This window comes from Melozone crissalis, unplaced genomic scaffold (genome assembly GCF_028551555.1).
Source record: "Melozone crissalis strain CALT ecotype California unplaced genomic scaffold, PUWL_Pcris_2 ptg000063l_1, whole genome shotgun sequence".
NCBI classification, from domain to species: domain Eukaryota; kingdom Metazoa; phylum Chordata; class Aves; order Passeriformes; family Passerellidae; genus Melozone; species Melozone crissalis.
Window position 1 is genome coordinate 13056132 of NW_026535841.1, and position 18108 is coordinate 13074239.

Below are 18108 nucleotides of genomic sequence, written 5' to 3' on the forward strand. Positions count from 1 at the left end.
TGTTATTTTCTAGTTAAATGACAGACAGCTCTCAGAAAAGAAGTGCTGTGATTATTTATTTATTTATTAAGAAAAGGCAAGAAAAATCCCCTGTACAAATGCATCCTGCCTTCCCTGACAGGATTCAGCATGACATCTGTCCCAGCATCGTGCATTTATAACTTTCCTGAGCTTGCAGAGATCTGCAATGTTAAGCAGATACAAAGCTAAATAAAAACCATTCATGATTGCCCAAGCTTTGACAGACAAAACAGCTCCACATTTTACATTAAGGAGCCCCAGATTCTCAGGCAGGTGTGCAGTCAGCCAAGGAAACTCCTGACACCAAGCACTGCACAGGAATTTCAGGAGCTGACCCCAGCTGCTCTGAAGGATATCACTGGAGATGGAAATGCCCTGCCAGAGGGTGACACCCAGCCCTGTCTTTAGCACAGGGACACAGCTGTGGGCACTGTGCCCAGTTTACCTTGTCCTTGTGTAAGGATAGGCGTTCCAGGACTCCTCCTCGACGCGCAGAGCCGCCTTGGGCAGGATGGAGCGGAACCAGCTGGGGATGTGCATGCCAATGTGGTAAACCTTGTGAGTGTACTGCCCACTGCCCCCAGGGCCATCCACGTAGGGCCTGTTCTCCAGGATCTCCACTCCACTGCCTTCCCCACATGTCTCCTCTCTGCTCTTTTTCTGGAAGGGAAAACAGATCACAAAGACATGACAAAAATGTTCATTTTCCACGGCATCGTGCAAGGACCTGGCTCTCAAAGCACCTGGACACTGGGGGTGGTGTCTAGGACTCCTTTTGAGCACAGCAGAGCTGTAGCAGCACCCCAGCACTAAGATTACCAAACCTAAAGATTAAAAAGGCAAAATTTACAGACTCATCAGGCCAACATAGAGATTTGATTTACGCAGGACCCCATGCCAATTTCCATTTGGATGCTCAGTTTGAATGGAGCTGTAATGACACCTCAACTCCTGCTCCTGGAACAGGTAACACAGCACACCCCAACCCCTGGCTCCAGCTCTGAAGCACCCAACAGCACAAACCCCTTTCCATCAGCAGCCAAGGGGACTCTGTCCATCCTGCACAGCCCCGTGGTGATGTCACACACGCTCCTGACACAGCAGAACCTCAGGCTGGGCACCAGGAAGGGTTTCCTCACTGGAAGAGTGGTCAGGCACTGGAGCCACCACCCCTGGAGGTGCTCAAGAAATGGCTGCACGTGGCTCTCAGTGCTCTGGTTGAGTTGAGAAGCTGGGAATTGGTCACAGGCTGGACCTGGTGATCCCAGAGGTCCTTTCCAACCTCAGTGATTCCGTGATCACGGTGATAAAGACCATTCTGTGACCTACACCCACAGGGTTTGGGGGTTTGCTGCGTGTGATCTGGCCCAGCAGAAGCTCTCCAAGAACAGCTTGGAGACTTTGCTCTGCTAATTAAGATATTTGGAAGAAACAACCCAAGTTTGCCAGAACGATCACTGCACCCCCTGGCAGCTTCCGCCTTTTGGCTTATTTGTAGGGCTGTCCTTCAGAGAAAACCTGGCAAAAACTCCCTCAATAAAAAATACTAATTCCAGTGCTTCTAAGATGAGCTAGAGACAAACCAAATATTTATTAATTTCTCATACATTGCAGCAGATTGGATGATGTATAACCTTCATCATTTCCAAACAAGAGATTCATTCTGTTAGCATTTTGAGATTATTGTTTGTATTTGAGAGCATTTTGAGAGCACAGTACTTTGGAAGATAAGGGGGCGAAAAAGGAATTTTATACCAAGAATCAACTGTGAAATGCAACACAATAACAACTCCTCATTTTTGGCATACAAACAATTCAAAGGATAACATGGTTTAACAGAAAATTATTAATAAGATGCAAGAGATCAACTTTTTATCTTTTGAGGACAGGATGTTAAGCCAACAGAGCTGCTTAGAAGTAAATAGCCCTGTTTATAAAGACCTCTCAAGTGATTTTAAACAGCCGTAACTGACAAACCTAAATAACTGACAATCTAAATAATCACTTTTTTCCTGCCCCACAAACTGCAATAGAAAAAAAAATAGAAAAGCAGAAAAGTATTTTTTACAGTTTATTTCCAACACTCAGCTGGCAGTTCATTAAAGCACACATCCTCTTCTAACAAACTACTGTCTTTCAGTTCTTATATAAGCACTGACCAAGTCCTGTACAAATATTTATGACAATAACATTAAATAATTTTGATGACCCCAAAATCTGGTTAATTCAAAGGTCTCAGAAAATGCAGTAACCCAGCCAGCACAGTGGAAGTGTCAGACAATAACTGCACAGCATCTGCTCTGAACAGTTGATAGAAATTATAGAGATTTAGAGTTTTATTATATGGCAGAAGCACATGGAAATCATAAGCAGAGGGAAGATGAGTTTTCTTCATGCCAGGTTATTCAAAACTCCATTCTAAACTGCACAGTTAGAGCAATTCCAGGAAATTCTGCAAGCCCTCATTTAGGACCAAAATCCACGGTGGGGTTTTACTCACTAATTTCCCATTTCACTTTTCCCTGCTCAGCTGGTTTTAACAAAAACTTCTCTGCATGGAGATGAGCTGCCTGATTCTCTCCCTACAGCTGGAACCCTGAAGAACCCACAGCAATGATCAATTTTTGCTGTACATGAATAATTCCACCAGCAGCTTCTCCACACAACCTGGAACCTGATGGTGGGAGAGGCAAGGGTGCCACAGTGTCATTGTCCCAACTCACTGGGAGAGAAGGAAGGAAGGAAAAACCAAGTTCACTGAGACTCTCTGTCAAAGTCAGTTCACATCCCACTTCTGAATTGTGGTTATTTTATTCACTTCTGTGCAGCTGCAGCAGACTGCAAACCCTATTCTGGGAGCAGGGTGTGCTTCCTCCTCCAGCCTTTCCAGAGGACCAACTCCAGCCCACAGCCTTTGTCACCCAGTCACAAACCCTCAGCAAATTCTGGCCCTTCACATCCCTCCTACTTGTCACTTATCTACGTAAGATATGACGAGGACAGCGAGACCATTTCCTCAGATGAATGTGAAATAAGAGCTGTAGCTCTGCTGACAGGGAAAAAAAAAATCCCAAGATTATATCCCAAACTATCTTTAGAGCCAGGACTTTTGAGTCAGGCCAAATTTATACTCATAACACACCACACTGCTGGGAAGGATAGTATGATCAAAGAGAAACTCCCCAGGATAAACCCACACAAAGCTGCTTCCCAGCCCTCCAGGCTCTCACACTTAGCAGCTGTCTTGTTGAGAAGACAACGAGCTGCAGTGAAAGAAGGAAGGGCCAAGAGTCAGAGAGATGGTGAACAGTTACTGACCAGTCAGAAAGACAAAGAGAAATTATGTTTCTCATATAATAAAAATAAAGATTTAGCCATATGCACTTGAGAGACCAGGATGGTACTCTGGGCACAAGTGGTGCTGTGAAAGTGAAGCACTTGTGGGAGTGAAGAGCAATTTGCTCTGCAGCCCTGCAGCCTCTTCATGCCCCCTGTGCCTGAGCCACAGCCTGGAGAGGGCTTCTCACAAGGAAGTGGTCTGTAAACAACAATTAAAAATAACCCTCAATTAAGAAAACATTTGGCTTGAGAAGTGTGTGGCAGGACCTCTCCAAGGAATATCTGCTGGAGGTGCTGATGTGCAGGCACTTGAGGGTCAGTCTCAGAGGTTTCAGCCTCAGAGAGAAGTAGAGACTTTATTAGGAGATTGCCTGGGTCATTGCTACTCGCTACTGCCACAGGAATGGTCCCAACAAAATCAAAGAGTAGCTGACAGCCTCTCTGTGCAAGTTATCTAACCCACAAGCACAGTAAACCATCTTATATTGTATTACAAGAGGAAATCCAGGCATCCCTTTCCAAGTCCCTCTCTCCTGCTGATGACACTCCATGTTCCCCACAGCCCCATCAATAGCTTTTCAGGACAGATGGTGACACAGATCCCTTCTAGCTAAAGTAATAGCATTAAATTACTCATAACAGGGAACCCAGAGAAGCAGATGCACCATGATTAGCAAGAATGCCAGTTACTTAAAGGCTTCTATTAAAATAAATCTCTTGGCACAGCAGCATAGCATGGGACACAGCACATGACCTCAGCACAACAATCACAGATGAATAATTCCCATGAATATCACTTAACCACTGGGCCAGCCTAACCCCATTTATCATCTGCTCTCAGCAGCAGACAAACAGCTGTAAACAGAGCCTTCCACAGGCAGGTTCATCAGTTCTCAAATCTTCCATCTCCTTTCCCAGTCAGAAATGTGTCTTCCAACCAGAGCAAACCTTGCAAAGTCTTAATCCAACAAATGACCTGGCCCAGGTGAACAGAACCAGGTGACTCAATTCAATTTGTTTGTTTTTCTAGTGGGACACAGCTCCATAAAGGAAAGATGGTTGATGGCAACAGAAACCTTCACAGCCCAAGGAGTCTCAGCAGAGCTGAAGGAACAGCATTCCCAGAACAGGAGTGCATAATGCTGGATCAGTTAAGGATGTGGTTTATTGGATCAGCTGGAGAAACACACAAGTCAGGCTGTGTAAATTAAGGTTGCCTTGTAATGTTTTGCTTTTGGGGAATTAGCAGAAAAACAGCCCCATCAACCAACTCAGAACACCAGGAAGAATATTAATCTAATGCAGAATCCTCCTTGTGCTCCTGCCCTGGAATCCAGCCCAGGCTGCTCACAGGCTCAGGTCTACAAGCAGAGAATCTCTGCAAAGCCAACAGCAGCACTGCCAACAGATCAGCTGGTTCAGCTCCTCCTGAAGTTGCCTGATTTTATTGTAACTGCTCTGAGCACTGCAATGCTCCTGCAGAGAACAGTCAGGATGGGGTAGGCTGCATGGTGATAATGGGTGATCCAGGCATGTTCCAGCTTTGCAAAATAGATTATAACTACACTCTCACCTTGTTTACCACTGATTATGGTTTGCAGTACAACCTCTCAATCTAAATAAGTGAGACAGTGCTCACAAAAGGCTGGGATGCTTCAGCTGCCTGATGTTCTTACTTCCCCTCAGCAGAGCAGTCACACAGGGCCACAGGACCCACGAGAGTTCTGTTTGAGATTACTCCAATTAGGAAGACTGACAGCACCATGCTTGACAGACCTATCACCCATGGGTAAGGAAGACACAAATCATTGTCTGGAAACAATAACCACAAGATTTTTTGGGGGTGTTTTTTTCCTCCAGCTCCCATTTGGAAAGGGGATATTTTGATAGTCTGGACAAAACTCTTCTGGGAGAGTGCATTAAAATAACACTGAACTCTCAGGATGTTTTTAGCCCACAAAGACCCAGATAGGGATATGAGAAGTTTCCAGCTGCCTGATGGTTTCGGTTAACAAGGACTGCAAAGACATCTCTGTAACCACAGAACAAGAACATGACAGCAAATATCCCCAGAGGACCCTGCTAACATACTTGCTCATATTGTTGTGGCAAGGGAGGCTGAGAAAACATTCTCTATGACCAATTACTATTTTTTTTATTGTTTTGGATGCTAAGGCTACCACAAACACCAATTAAGTCCCCAGAAACAGACCCTTCCTTTGGGAACCAGAGAAAGCATAAATTGCCTCACACAATCCATCAGACCACAAAAATGCCTGAAGCTGCTCAGCAAGATGACTCCTGCCATCACTGGAGAGCTCTTAAGACCTGTTTTCACCAACCAGACCTGTTTTGTTCAGTTTTAGAAAGAAAGTGTAAAGGCACCCAAGGTATAAACAAAACTTAGGCTGGGGGAGAGGAATAAACTCTTTGCTCCAAATCTCTTCCATATGCTAAGGGAAAAATATTCCCAACTATCTGCAGCTGAACATTATTTAGGCTGAGGGATATTTCACTCCCACAATTGACTTTCCAAAGTGGTGTCTTCCCACCAGCAAGAGGCTTCCTTACTATGGTCCAGCAGCAGCCATCCTCACCCCAACCTGCAGGCACCAGGTACTGAGGAGGTACCAGTGACACTGTGCAAGTTGCAAACTTTAACAGAAAAGCTGGGAGAGGTTCAGCCTGTTAGTCTCAGCCATGTAATTTGGCCTATTGTGGCAGTATCAGCAGTCAAACACCACAAACAAAATACAACAGCACATTCCAGCCATAGCTGCCAGAATTAAACAGCACCAAAAACCAGAAAGCCAATGATGGACACACTGGGAAACACCAAAAGGTCCTGTAGGGAATGCTGGGTTTATTCTGAAGGGTTTTCCCAGCCCAGGATGCTGCACTGGTAGCATGGCCAGGCAGGGAGTGCCTGCTTGGGGTGTACCCGCGGTGCCTCAGCGCCTGTGCTGCGGAATGACTCAGCTCTGGCTTCTGTTAACCACTCCTTCACCAGCATTTCAGCTGACAGCTAATTCATTACCAGCAATCTGCTCTCACCACCAGCAACCTTCTGCCTGCTGATGCAGATATCTGATAGCCCAGGCCCCATTCATGGCCACTATTTACTGCAGGTAACCAACACCTACCTATGAAAACAAAATGCCAGCTTATCCTAAAAGTACCATAGTTTCATACTTTACAACTTGTTCTTTTCTTTTCTGTATGTGTGTGTCAACAACCTGAAACACTCAATTAAAATCATACCACCATAACCAGGGCAATACCTGAGCAAAGACCTTTGTTCAAAGTGAAAGAACAGAGCAAAAAAGATGGAGCTATTCCACTCATAGAGAAGCCAAAATTCAGAGCTTCTTGTCACATCAAAACCAACATAATTTTATCAGTGCACAATGTTCTAAAAGCAAACAGAAAGTTAAAGGAACTAAATTAAAAATAAAAATCACCCCTACTATTACTTAAGCAGGAGAGTGCTGAAGTACAACAGCACACACAACTTCAGCTGGCAGAGGCTTTTGTTCCCCAGTCAGAACAGCTGAGTGCCCTCACATTAAAGATCATGGAACCAACAAGAGAGCACCATTTTGAAGAAAGAGAAAGGAACCTGAAGACACAGAGCTGCTGGCAGGGCTACATCCAGTACCCACATCTCTGAATCCCCATTTCAGTACCCTAACCATTTTGTGACAGTGCTCTTTGCAGGAGGAAGGAACCTTAATCAAAATACAGCAGAACAGTCCTCAAACAGGGAAGCTCCTCTACTGTTTTGCAGGAGTTGAGAACAATCTTAATGGTTATATTAGAAAGACAATCTTAAAGGTAGGTAGGGGCTTACCTTTAGCAATGGGAACCCTGTTATCCCAGGGATGGTTTTAACAGAACTTTTGAGCCTGCACTTTGTAAGGTCCAATCAGAAACAATTACGTCAAGTTGGACTGGCAAACCCTCAACCACAAAACTGCTCAGGACAGCAAGGAACTTGTGAGTTTTGCTCTTGATCTTCAAAGCTAGGCACACTTTGTCTCATCATGCACAGTAAAGTCAATGGGAAAACAAGTCGAACCACAACAGGATTCCCCACTCTGCCCATCACACCATTCCTGCCCTTCCAGAAGCTGTGGGCACCACAGGACCCTGCTTTTGTTTACACCATGAGCACCACGTTATGCGTGCAGGCAACTCTAAACTGCATCCTGTTTCCATGGCAATGGGCGGGGCTGCATCAGCAATCCCCCAGTTTGGGCCATCCTCACTCCAGCTCCAGCTGCACTGAATCCTGGCTGGGAGCAGCAAAGCAGTGATGTCACCAGTAACCATGGTGCCCACACTGAGCCTCCCCTGTGCCCTTTGTGCTCCGCCATGCATCCTTCACACGTGACAATTACTGTAATCCAATTAGTGCTGTTAAAAAAAACAAAACAAAACCCCATGAAGGGCCATGTCAATACTTATTTCTGGAAGGAAGGTTAGTTTGAGTCAACAAGATAACGATCAGAACACGAGGCTTTACAATAGCACTTTGAGCCTCACTGCTCCCAATGCAGGGGAATGACCTGAAACCCTGGGGAGAGGGGAAAGAATCTGCTCCTCATCAACAGCTTCATTAATAAAGGCAACAGAGCAGCTGTTTTAAACACCCCCTTGCAGGTTTGATCAATGGGCTGGGTAATATGCAGTGCTTCATCCCAGCCAGGCACTGCCCTGTCCCCAAACACTGAAACCGCACCAGCTGCACATAATTCTGACAGGAACCATAAAGTAGTTACCCTCTGATAGTAACTATTAAGTAGTTACCCTCTGTTTTCCCAATCCAGCATGGATCAGCTGCAGCTGCCAGGAGGGTTCTTCCCTTTTGGGTCCTTTCCACCTCCATAGGGAGATGCCACCAGATCACTCCTGCCTGTGGCACGGATTTCTTCCCTCAAGTTTACCAAGCAAGAATTTGGACTGCCAGACAGGCCTGTAACCACCCTCAACGCTGCCTCCAAGGGGACATCCAGTACAGGAGGAGACCAGGAAGGGTGTTTGTGTCAGAGACAGGCACATGTAGAGCTGCACAAGCAAAGCTGGGTATACAGGAGGCCCTGAGGAAGGGACCTCTCACATTACCTGCACTGCATCTGCACCAGCACTCCTGGCTGCTTTGCTTGTAATGGAACTCACATTTTTTGTAAAAAAGCCCTAAAAGCTGCAGGTAGGCTGGGCTGTCAGCACCAGGCTCGAGCAGAAACACACACAGCATCACTTTGTCCAAGTGTTGTAGGCACTGCATTATTTAGAATCAGGGATAGATATTAATGAAGCTGCTTGTACAAAAACAGGATATTTTGGGGACAATCAATCGTGTAGGGTCATAAAAAATTTACAGCATTAAGAGAACCTTTCTCATGGCCACTCATTAATCACTGTGCCTTACAAAGATGCCCTGTCACAGTCCTTTAGAGTCAGGGCTGGATGTGCCACAGGCACATGAATTAGGGATCACTTTATTATGGAGATACCTCAAACTTGTTTACCCCACATGCCTCATCTTTCAAAATGTCTACTACACTTCCAGCTCAGTATTTCATCTACTCCAAGTATTTCCTTCCATGTCTTTAAACTGATTTTTCACTGCATTAACTATTCCACAGGCACTGTCTGTGAGAATTTCTGTCCCTGGTTTAAAGCGAGGCAAAGCAAGTTGCCCATTACTATACTGTGAGTCAGAGACAAAATTTCAACTTGGGCTTCTGTGGATCAAGTCTAATCCTCTGACTACATCCCTTATAATTTAGGAACCCAATGCAATTGTTCACTAACAATGGGCTGTGTGCTAAAATACCACAGGACTGGCTTAAAGAAATCCCCACAGTCTTCCTTATACTTAATTCATTACTTGCCTTCAGGTATTTGAAAAAGGGAGAACCTAATCCCAGTCAATATTTTTGTCCTTCTTTCATAAGAATAAAAAAAAAATACAGAAGGAAAAAGGGTTTTTGACAGACAACAAGTTTAGTAGGATTGGCAGTGCTGTGCCCTGTATTAAAATCAGTGCAAATCTGAAGTTTAAAATTTTGTTCAGCTTCATTCACCTTTGTTAAGAGAAAGAGAGCATACAAACTGTCAAGGCAACATCAAGTTCACTACCCTAAAATCAATCTTTTTTGGAACGTGATATGGAATCCCAGACAATTCAAGGATATTGACTACAAAACAAGAAAAAAGTAAATGTAGAAAAGGTGCTTGCTCCTTCTGTATGTTTTCCCAAAATGATAACCTGTATGGGTGTCACTGTCACCTGTGCAAATGAGACCCCAAGTGTGGTACCATCCTTGTCCTCAAAACCAAACATCTGCAAGTGCCTTACTCTCCTCCTCCAGAAGGATGCAAATCCTCACGGTCACAAAGAAAAGGTTACGAAAACCAGAGGAAGAAGAGAGCATACAGAAGCCACAGGTTTTAACAGTGCAGCACAGAAATCAGGGGCAAAGCTTCAAACCAGGCTTTGCTTTTAGACTTGTGAGCCTTCCAGGGTCTCTGGAGCTGTCAGCAGCATCACCTGCTTTAAAACTGAAGCACAAATGTCTGTCTGTGCAGATGGCCAAGGCATCTGCATGCAGAACAAAAATAATCAGCCCTCCAGTTTTCAGTGTCCAGAGATGAAGGGTTAGTTTGCTTTCCCCCACTCAATCAATCCTTCACCATCTGCTGAGCTTGCTGGCAACTGCCAAGCAGAGCTGAGGGCTTAAGGGACACGACTTTTGCACCTGGGTATCGCAACAGGGCCTCAAGAATTGCCACCAGCACCAAGCAGAGCTTTCAGTCTGTTCTCAAAGGTGCTTCCTGAGAGCTACATGGAAATGAAGGAGAAAACAGGACAGTGCAGGTGTCTGGAAACTGAGATAATGGACAAACCATGATCCGCCAGAAAGGAGCAAAGTGACTCGGGATACTCAATCAGCAGTCAGGACAGGAGAGTACAGCACACTGCAGATGCTTGGAACACGCTTTGATTTTTCAGGGAAGGCAATAAATGCAAAACCCTGGAGGACGGTAGAGGAGAGGCTCATGTTAAAACATGAGAGAAGCCCTCAATTCCCAGGATTGTGCCTGAGTTCAGCAGGCAGTGTTGAGCAGATGGGTTATCTCCCATGCAGTGCCTCAAACAGGGCCAGAGGCTTTCCCAGCCATGGACCCTCAGAGTGATGAATGACAAAGTATTAATGCTATTAACTCCAAAGGATGACGCTGCATCTTAAAATAAGTCTTATCCTCAAAAGGTAATCACAAAGCCCAGCAGAAGAATATTTTTAAAGCACACTATCTTTGGAGGAAGGTCACAAATGCCGAGAGAAATCTGTGTGGACAAAATGAGGACCAGAGTTATTTACAAGAGACAAGAAAGCTGTGCACACTGATATAAAAATAAGTTTTAATAACAAGAGGAATTCTCTTGTCTTATGCAAGGGTCAGAAGGGCAGCGGTCTCTCGGAATCTCATGGCATATGGAAGCACAGTAACGAACGTTATTAAGATGATAAAAGGACTGACCTTTGGCTAATAACATCCCAACAAATGCATCCAGGGCTCGGATTTCAAGCTTTTATGAAGTAGAGACTTTACGTTAATGTGTGCATTGTTGCTGGGGTGAGGAGGAGGAGGTGTGCAGAATGAAAGGTTCCCTGAACACACAAGGAAAGGATGCCGGTGTTCCAGGAAAGGATTGCTGCTGAGACCAAAATATGCAGGATTCAGGAGGGGAAGAACTAAGAGACCCTTTAATAAGATCTGTATAACACAGATCCCTTTGTGCCCAACAGGATTCACCTCACAGAGACTGAAATAGCACACACACCTCGGATGTGATGTGCAGAACTGAGAAGACATCCAGGACAGTCCTGGCTCAAAACTTCTGCAGGGAGAAGCAAATCCCTATAGATGGTTACAGTTGTTGCCCCCATAAATAGTTTGTGTTCCACAGAACTCACTCCAGCGCTCACCTCCAGTTCCTCTCTGCTTACTTGAGGACATCAGCCTGCAGCTTGCCCAGATCAAACCTCTCCCAGTCCCATGGACAACTCAGCTCCAGGCTGAGTTCAATGAGAAACCCTCACCCTGGGAAGCAGGACTGGCTTTTAAATGTGCACACAAATTTCAAGGAAAAGTTACGTTAACAGAGGTATAGAGAGTGATTTCATTGTTTTGAAATATTTTGCCTGTTTTATGCACCAGAATAAAACCAGGAAGGAAGATTGCTGGTTCTTAGCTCAGATACAAAAATGAGTATGCTTTAATTTGGACCTAAAAAGAGACAAAACCTCAGCAATGATGCAAAAAGGTCTTGTGGCTATGGAAAAGCTAAACCAAATTGCTCTGGATGGAGCAAGGGCTCCCAACCTGGAGAGGCTGACAATGCTGCGTGAGAGGTTTCCCTTGGAAGGATATTGAAAGTCTGAAATTTAATAGAGAAAAACAATTCAGATCTGCTAGGCTTCAAGCAAGTCGAGGGTACATTAAGTCCTTGCTGTAATGTAAAATTAACTTATTTAGGGAAGAATTTAAGTGCTACCTAAAGTACTGAAACCACTGACTGTAGATAATATTTCAGAAGCCAGCAGAAAGCAACTTAGGAGACTTTTTGCTCTCTCACCTCAAATTTAAAAAAAAAACCAAACAAACACTAAAAAGCAAAGCAGCAGGCCACTCATCTCAGTTTTCACAGCTTTATACACCAGCCTGGAGAACTTGTAGTTATAAGAGGAATTACAGAGCAACACAGGCATGCACACAATGATTTATTGCACGTCTCGCCTGCCCAGTGGCGCAGAGAAGCAAGAGAGATGTGGATTATATACTGCACAATTTTAATTCTCCCATCCAGTAAACACAGCAAATATGAGTACAGCCTGTTCCCATTTAATGGAAGGATCCTTTGCTATTTGGGCACGATGCTGCTTACATCAAATCTGGTGGAAAGTTTTGTGGAGACTTGTATGAATAAGAAGGGATTGTTCTCTCATGAAAACAGATGATTGATCCTTCCCCTGCAGAGCAAAAATCTACATGGAAATGGCTTTGAAAAGCGATGACAGTACTGCAGCTTGAGTCTGAACATCCCTGCCTACATGGCTTTGGGGCACCACTTCCACCACAGAGCTCAGGGGAGAAGGGCCTTTTGGAGAACTTCCATTTGGACAATGCTGAAATCTAGGAAAATGTATACCTAGGCAAAAGGATTTTTAAAAAGAAATAGGCAGCATTGTACCAGCTGGTTTGGAATTTAACGGGAATTTTCACTCATGAGCTCAAAAGGTAAATGAGTGATCAACTGCAGGTGCATGCTTGAGGCTACCTAAACCCTTGAGGAGCAATTGTGACATCTCCTTTTGCACTGCTGGAGAACTGCTCCTCACAGGACCAGGCTGCCTGGTGCTGCTAGCAATAATTCTGTGCCACCATTCTGTACATGACAAATGTCACAGAAATTAACCTTTTGCCTTTAAGAATCTCTCCTCTTCCCAGGAACTACTTCAAAACATTCTGTTCCACATTTCAGCCACAGATTTCTCAGAAATGCCTCTTCACTGCTGCTTTGCACAGATATCTCAGCTTGTTCCCATAAGGGGGCTCAACACACAGAACTTACTTCTCCTGTGGCCTCTTCAGGCGTTCCAGAGGAAAAATAAAAGGGTAGACATGAAGCACTTTCTCATTCTCTAAAAGGACAGAGTCATGCTCCCCACTGCCTATCTCAAAGACAAAACTTCCACTTTTAAATCAAACTGAAGATTTGATATCCTGATCTAGGAAAAGCTCACACTGAAGCCAGCAGGAATCTTTCCACCAATTGCAAGAATGATTGAAGCAAATCACTGCCAAACTCTGAGCTCTACCCTAAGTGGAATTTGTTTTGTTACTGCTTTTTGTTTATTTCAAACTTGAGCTGAAACTGGTATTCTCAAGGAAAAGCACAGCTGACTTTTCTTCCTGTGTTACTTGTACAGTAACACAGCAAAGTCCCCTGCTTGCCATGCACTCCTGCAGCTCCCCAGCCCCTGGGCTCCATTAAGTGTTTCCAGCTCAGCCCCCTGCCCCAGGAGAGTGGAGGGAGATCTGAAACCTGACTTGACACCTGAGCTACAAGGAAACCCTACTCTGCTGCCTGGCAATGCAGTAGAAAATTAAAGCTGGGCTGGATGGCAATTTGGAGATGCAGTTTCTCAAGCTGGTGTATTTCCCCTTGCATGAAACCCTTATGGTTCCTCATGTCCTTTTGATGTTAAGATGTAGCCAAAATCCCTGTCAAGCAACAAAGCAGAACCCAGTGCTCTGCATTAAGTTAAAACTAGCAATTTAACTTCTGAGATCAAAAAGCAAATCCACCTCCCTGACCAAGTCCTCCAGAATTCCCAGGAGGCCCCACAGACAGTCCCCAATTAAGGAGTCATCCTCTGTTTAATCAGGTGGGCTCCTCCTTCCTAATCAAATCACTCTCCCCTATGCTCTGCTGCTCACTGACAAGCACAGATAATACTCTGCTGCCATCCACCAGCTCTTCAGGCAAAGCAGCTGAGACAAATTAGGGAGACAAAGTTGTTAACAAAATAATTACACCAATATTCAAAGCAGCTACAGCATCAGGAAAAGGTAAAGAAAAATGAAACCACCTAAGGAAAATGTTTACCTGTTTAAGCCAAGATTTAGGTTAAACACACAAAGATGACACATTTGTGTCAGAAAATTGAATTTGACCATTATTACTGCAAAATACACATGTATTCTTTAAACAGTCAAGCCCAAGTGCATGAATCCTTAAGGAACACAGGTGGGTGATCAGGAGAGAAGTGGGGGAGTTGTACTTTTGCTTTGATTTGGGGTGGGTTGTTTTTTCCCCTTATTTTAGGTTTTAAGCCAAAGCAGATTTTTCTAGCACCGCTTCAGAAAGCAAAGTTCTCCTGCAAACTCAGCATTAGATGTGTGTTTTGCTGGATGAAGAAGATTACATTTTATTTAAAGTGTGGCACAATGAAATAACACTTCAGTTTCATTTCCTTTTATAACTGCTCCTGGTTGGATTTCAAACACTGGGAGAATATGGGCACAAAGGACTTCAGTTACAAAACCCCAACATTTTAATTAACTGCTTTACTGCAGACAGGGAATTCTGCAAAAATTCCCATCAGTATTCAGAAGCCTATTAAAAATAATCTACATTTTATGCCTAAACTGATTAGTATCTCTTTCATTGTGGTATATGAGCACAGTATATGAGATATATTACTTTTTTTTTCCCCCTCCCTTAATTCCAAATTATGCCTCTGGTTTACCCTCTCCAGTTTATATTAGACTGTTGCTTCCCAAGAAAAGAACAGAATTTGGTTTGCATCTGGAATTGGCACTACCAGTAACCACCACCCAGCTGGGAAGTTCATGCCCCACAGCTTGATCCCTTGCAGTAGGAACCCACACACTTGGGCTGAGTGGTCCCACAGGAACAGGTTTGTGTTTCCCCAGCCAGGTCAGACAGAGGTTCTCCAATTTAAGCAGAAGAGGAAGCAAGTCAGAAATTGATGTTTGTATTACTTTCCCCACTGCTCCTTTATGAGCAAACATCAAACCCCAAATTTAAAGCTTCCAATCCTGCAGGAATTGTCCCCCAGAGAGCCCCCAGAGGCTGCAGGAGCACAGGAGGGTCCTGACCTGGATCATGTAGAGCTGGGCGATGCGATATTCCTCCACGCTCATCGGGAGAGGAATGCGATATTCCTTTATGAGCATTTTGGATACCAAAATCTCTTGGCTGCTCACAAACACAATCCAAAAGCTTCTAGTAAAGGCTCCTTAAATAATGGCAAGGAAATGCATCGAGGATCCCTGAAACAGACAGAAAGGAGGGGGGAGGAAAGAGAGAAGTGGTTATTTTCCATTCTTATGGCACAACATCCTATTTAGGAAAAAAAACCACCCAAAACAAACAACAACAGGCAAACATTAATTTTTGTAATAGCTATAAGCATAATAGCAGAGAGAAGAATCCCTGGAGTGCTACCAGACCTTTGATTTCAAATTGAACAGAATCTTTCAGAAGAATTTTGATTTGCTTCAGGGGATACCATCAAAGCTATTACTCTCCTGACCTTTGCCTTAGTATCAATCAGACTTTCATATGCAACAGCATCTCCACGGAAGAGATGTGACAAAAGCTCCAAATGAATAGGCAGATCTGCTGCTGCCCACAGTCTCCAGTGTCAGCAACACACTGGAGATGCATCCTCTCAAAAGCATCAGGTTTTATCCTCTCAAATTCATTTAGCAGCAAGAAAGGGCAATTATCCAACTTCCTCAGCCTTCAGTAACAATCTGATGAAGAAAGACCATTGGATTCTAAGAATAAGCAGAAATGTACATTTCCCCCCTGCTTTATTCTGAATTATAGTCTTGGTAGGACCCTTTCTTTTTGCACCTCCAAAACTGTCTGCTGGCAAGATCCTCCTGTCACTTCTGTCAATGTCAGGCTCATTTTTACACTCCCACTGCATGAGAATACAGTCAAAGATCAAACTGCAACAGAGAAAAATTCCATTGTACCCCACCTCAAGGCACTGTAACAGAATTACTGGTTAAGGATTCAGGGAATACAGCATTTACTACACCACAGTTAAAGCAGGAACTTTTCAAATACCTTTAATACCCCCTATGGACTGTGGATAAAGACAATAACTTTATGTAAGGAAGGGGGGAATAAAAGGATGGCTGCGAGGAGGACACAAGAAGCAAAGTCTGTTATCAGCCCAAGGCAGCCTGGGCAGGATCTGGTGGCTCTCACAGCACACAAACCATTCACTGGGCTCCTTCTTGTCACCAAAATCCACCTTTCTGCTGTGCCTGCTTATTGGACATCTTCAGAGAGAGCTGCTGGAGCCAAACCAGCCCCAAGCCCTGTGACTGGTGGAAACAACCAAGAGAACAAACCCAACCAATTTATCTTGTGGATTAAACCACGACGTGGGAATCAGGAAACCGCACCGCTATCAGCAGCCCTTAGTGCCAGTCGGTGTTTGCACAACACTTCACCGACCTTTTACGAGCTTTAGAGAGGCTCAGGCACATGCCCATGGTCACAGACAGGGACAACTTCCAGTGTTTATAACCCAGGTTTGCTGTGATGGCTCTGCCAGAGCTGCCCTGGTACTGAGCACACATGGGGACACTGCCCGGGGGACACCCAGCCCCATGCCACGGTGCCCCCAGCTCAGCTCCCTGTGACCGCCACATTTCCAGTCTGGCACTAAAGCAAATCCACCCCAGACCGACTCTTCTGGAATAGTGATCTGTCTGCTGCTGCATCATCTAAACAATTTATTTCCAAATTCAATTCTCTGCTGCATTTTATTGCTGTCAGAGCAATCTGTGCCCGTGGAGGGGAGGATAAAGAAGTCTCTGCTATGGCAAAGCCTGTAGAGAATAATTCTGGGAAAACTCTGCTTCCCTACACTGCCGAGCTCTGCAGAGAAGTGTGTGCATCCAGGATTTCCTCCATCAAACTAATCCTCCAGAACAGGTGGAGATAATCTCATTAGGTGGTTTTTAATTAGTGTCATGGCAAGGAACAACAGTTACCATCAGAGGATGGATCTCAAGGATCAGATCAGCAATGGTGCAACTGCAGGATCCCAACTCCTGGAGCTGATGGCAGTGGGAGACTCAGCTACACATCTTGAGCAGTTTGTTGTGCTTTAGAGGTCTTTGAAAATCAGATTGAAAAGCTTCCCCCCTTGTTCCCCAAATGCTCTGAAAGTGATTCTGCTCCATCATAAGGACATCAGTCACATCTGTCCTTGCTAAAAATGGAATATTTCTATTGATTGGAAGAGATTAATAAAACAAAACACAGAACCTGAAAAGCAGTAAAATGGCAAGAAACCAGTACCAACATGGAAAAAATGTGTTTATAATGAAGTGACAGTCAGGTAATAATTCAGATGGCTGAGACACAAGAGGGTTTATTTTATTACAGACTAAAAATCCCAACATTTTGGTCCCAAGCAGGCACAGCAGCAGCCTTGGCATGTGGAGCCTGTCTGGTCACAGCACTGGCTCCTGCTCAGCTTTCATGGGAGCTGAGGGGTCAGCATGAACCCTCCTTCATGTTTCTCCTTCCCGGCGGTCAGTGATTAAAAAGCAGCATTTGGGCTCAGCCCACAGGCTGGAGGCAGCAGCAGACCCTGATTATGTGTCCATTGGAGGTGCCCTACTCCAGCTACTGCAGCCACCCCTGAGGGTTGGGTAGAAAACAACCTGGAAACACACTGCGCAACACCACAGAGCAAATCCCAACCCCAGCCAAGGCAAAGGCACCTGGGATCAGCAGCCTGACACTCAAGGAGGCACAGAGAGAACAAACCTGCCTTGTTTGCCTGTTTTTTAGCCAGACTGGCAAAGACAAGTAAATTATCAAAGTATGCTTGCAGCTTGGGCTGTTTTTGAGTTGAAAAGAACTTGTTCTTACCCTTGCAAGAGCAGCGGAGCCCAGGTATCAAACTGTGAAATAAAACCATGGGATTTCACCAAATTCAGATCTGGGGGAACGCCATTCCAGGTGGGACAGAAGTGCCAAAATGGCCCTTTCAGACAATTCAATGAGGACAGTGGCCTCCTTCCAAAACCCTGGGATTTCATAGAGAATCAAAGACCACTCATTGTATTGTCTAAACAAAACGGAGAAGTTTGCCTGCAGAAATGATGGGAGAG

The 18108-nt window shown here is 44.7% G+C and overlaps 1 protein-coding gene across 5 annotated transcripts in view; it reads right to left on the bottom strand.

Annotated features, from left to right (window-relative positions):
• PITPNM2 (phosphatidylinositol transfer protein membrane associated 2) overlaps positions 1–18108 on the bottom strand; it is a 123959-nt gene that overhangs the window by 48046 nt on the left and 57805 nt on the right. For all 5 annotated transcript variants that reach the window (XM_054289085.1, XM_054289084.1, XM_054289082.1 and 2 more), the window contains exons 3-4: positions 15058–15231; positions 467–681 (exon numbers count right to left, since the gene is read on the bottom strand). In XM_054289085.1, the coding sequence (XP_054145060.1) occupies positions 467–681; positions 15058–15135 (293 nt within the window). In that variant the 5' untranslated portion in view covers positions 15136–15231. The remainder of the gene's footprint in view (positions 1–466; positions 682–15057; positions 15232–18108) is intronic.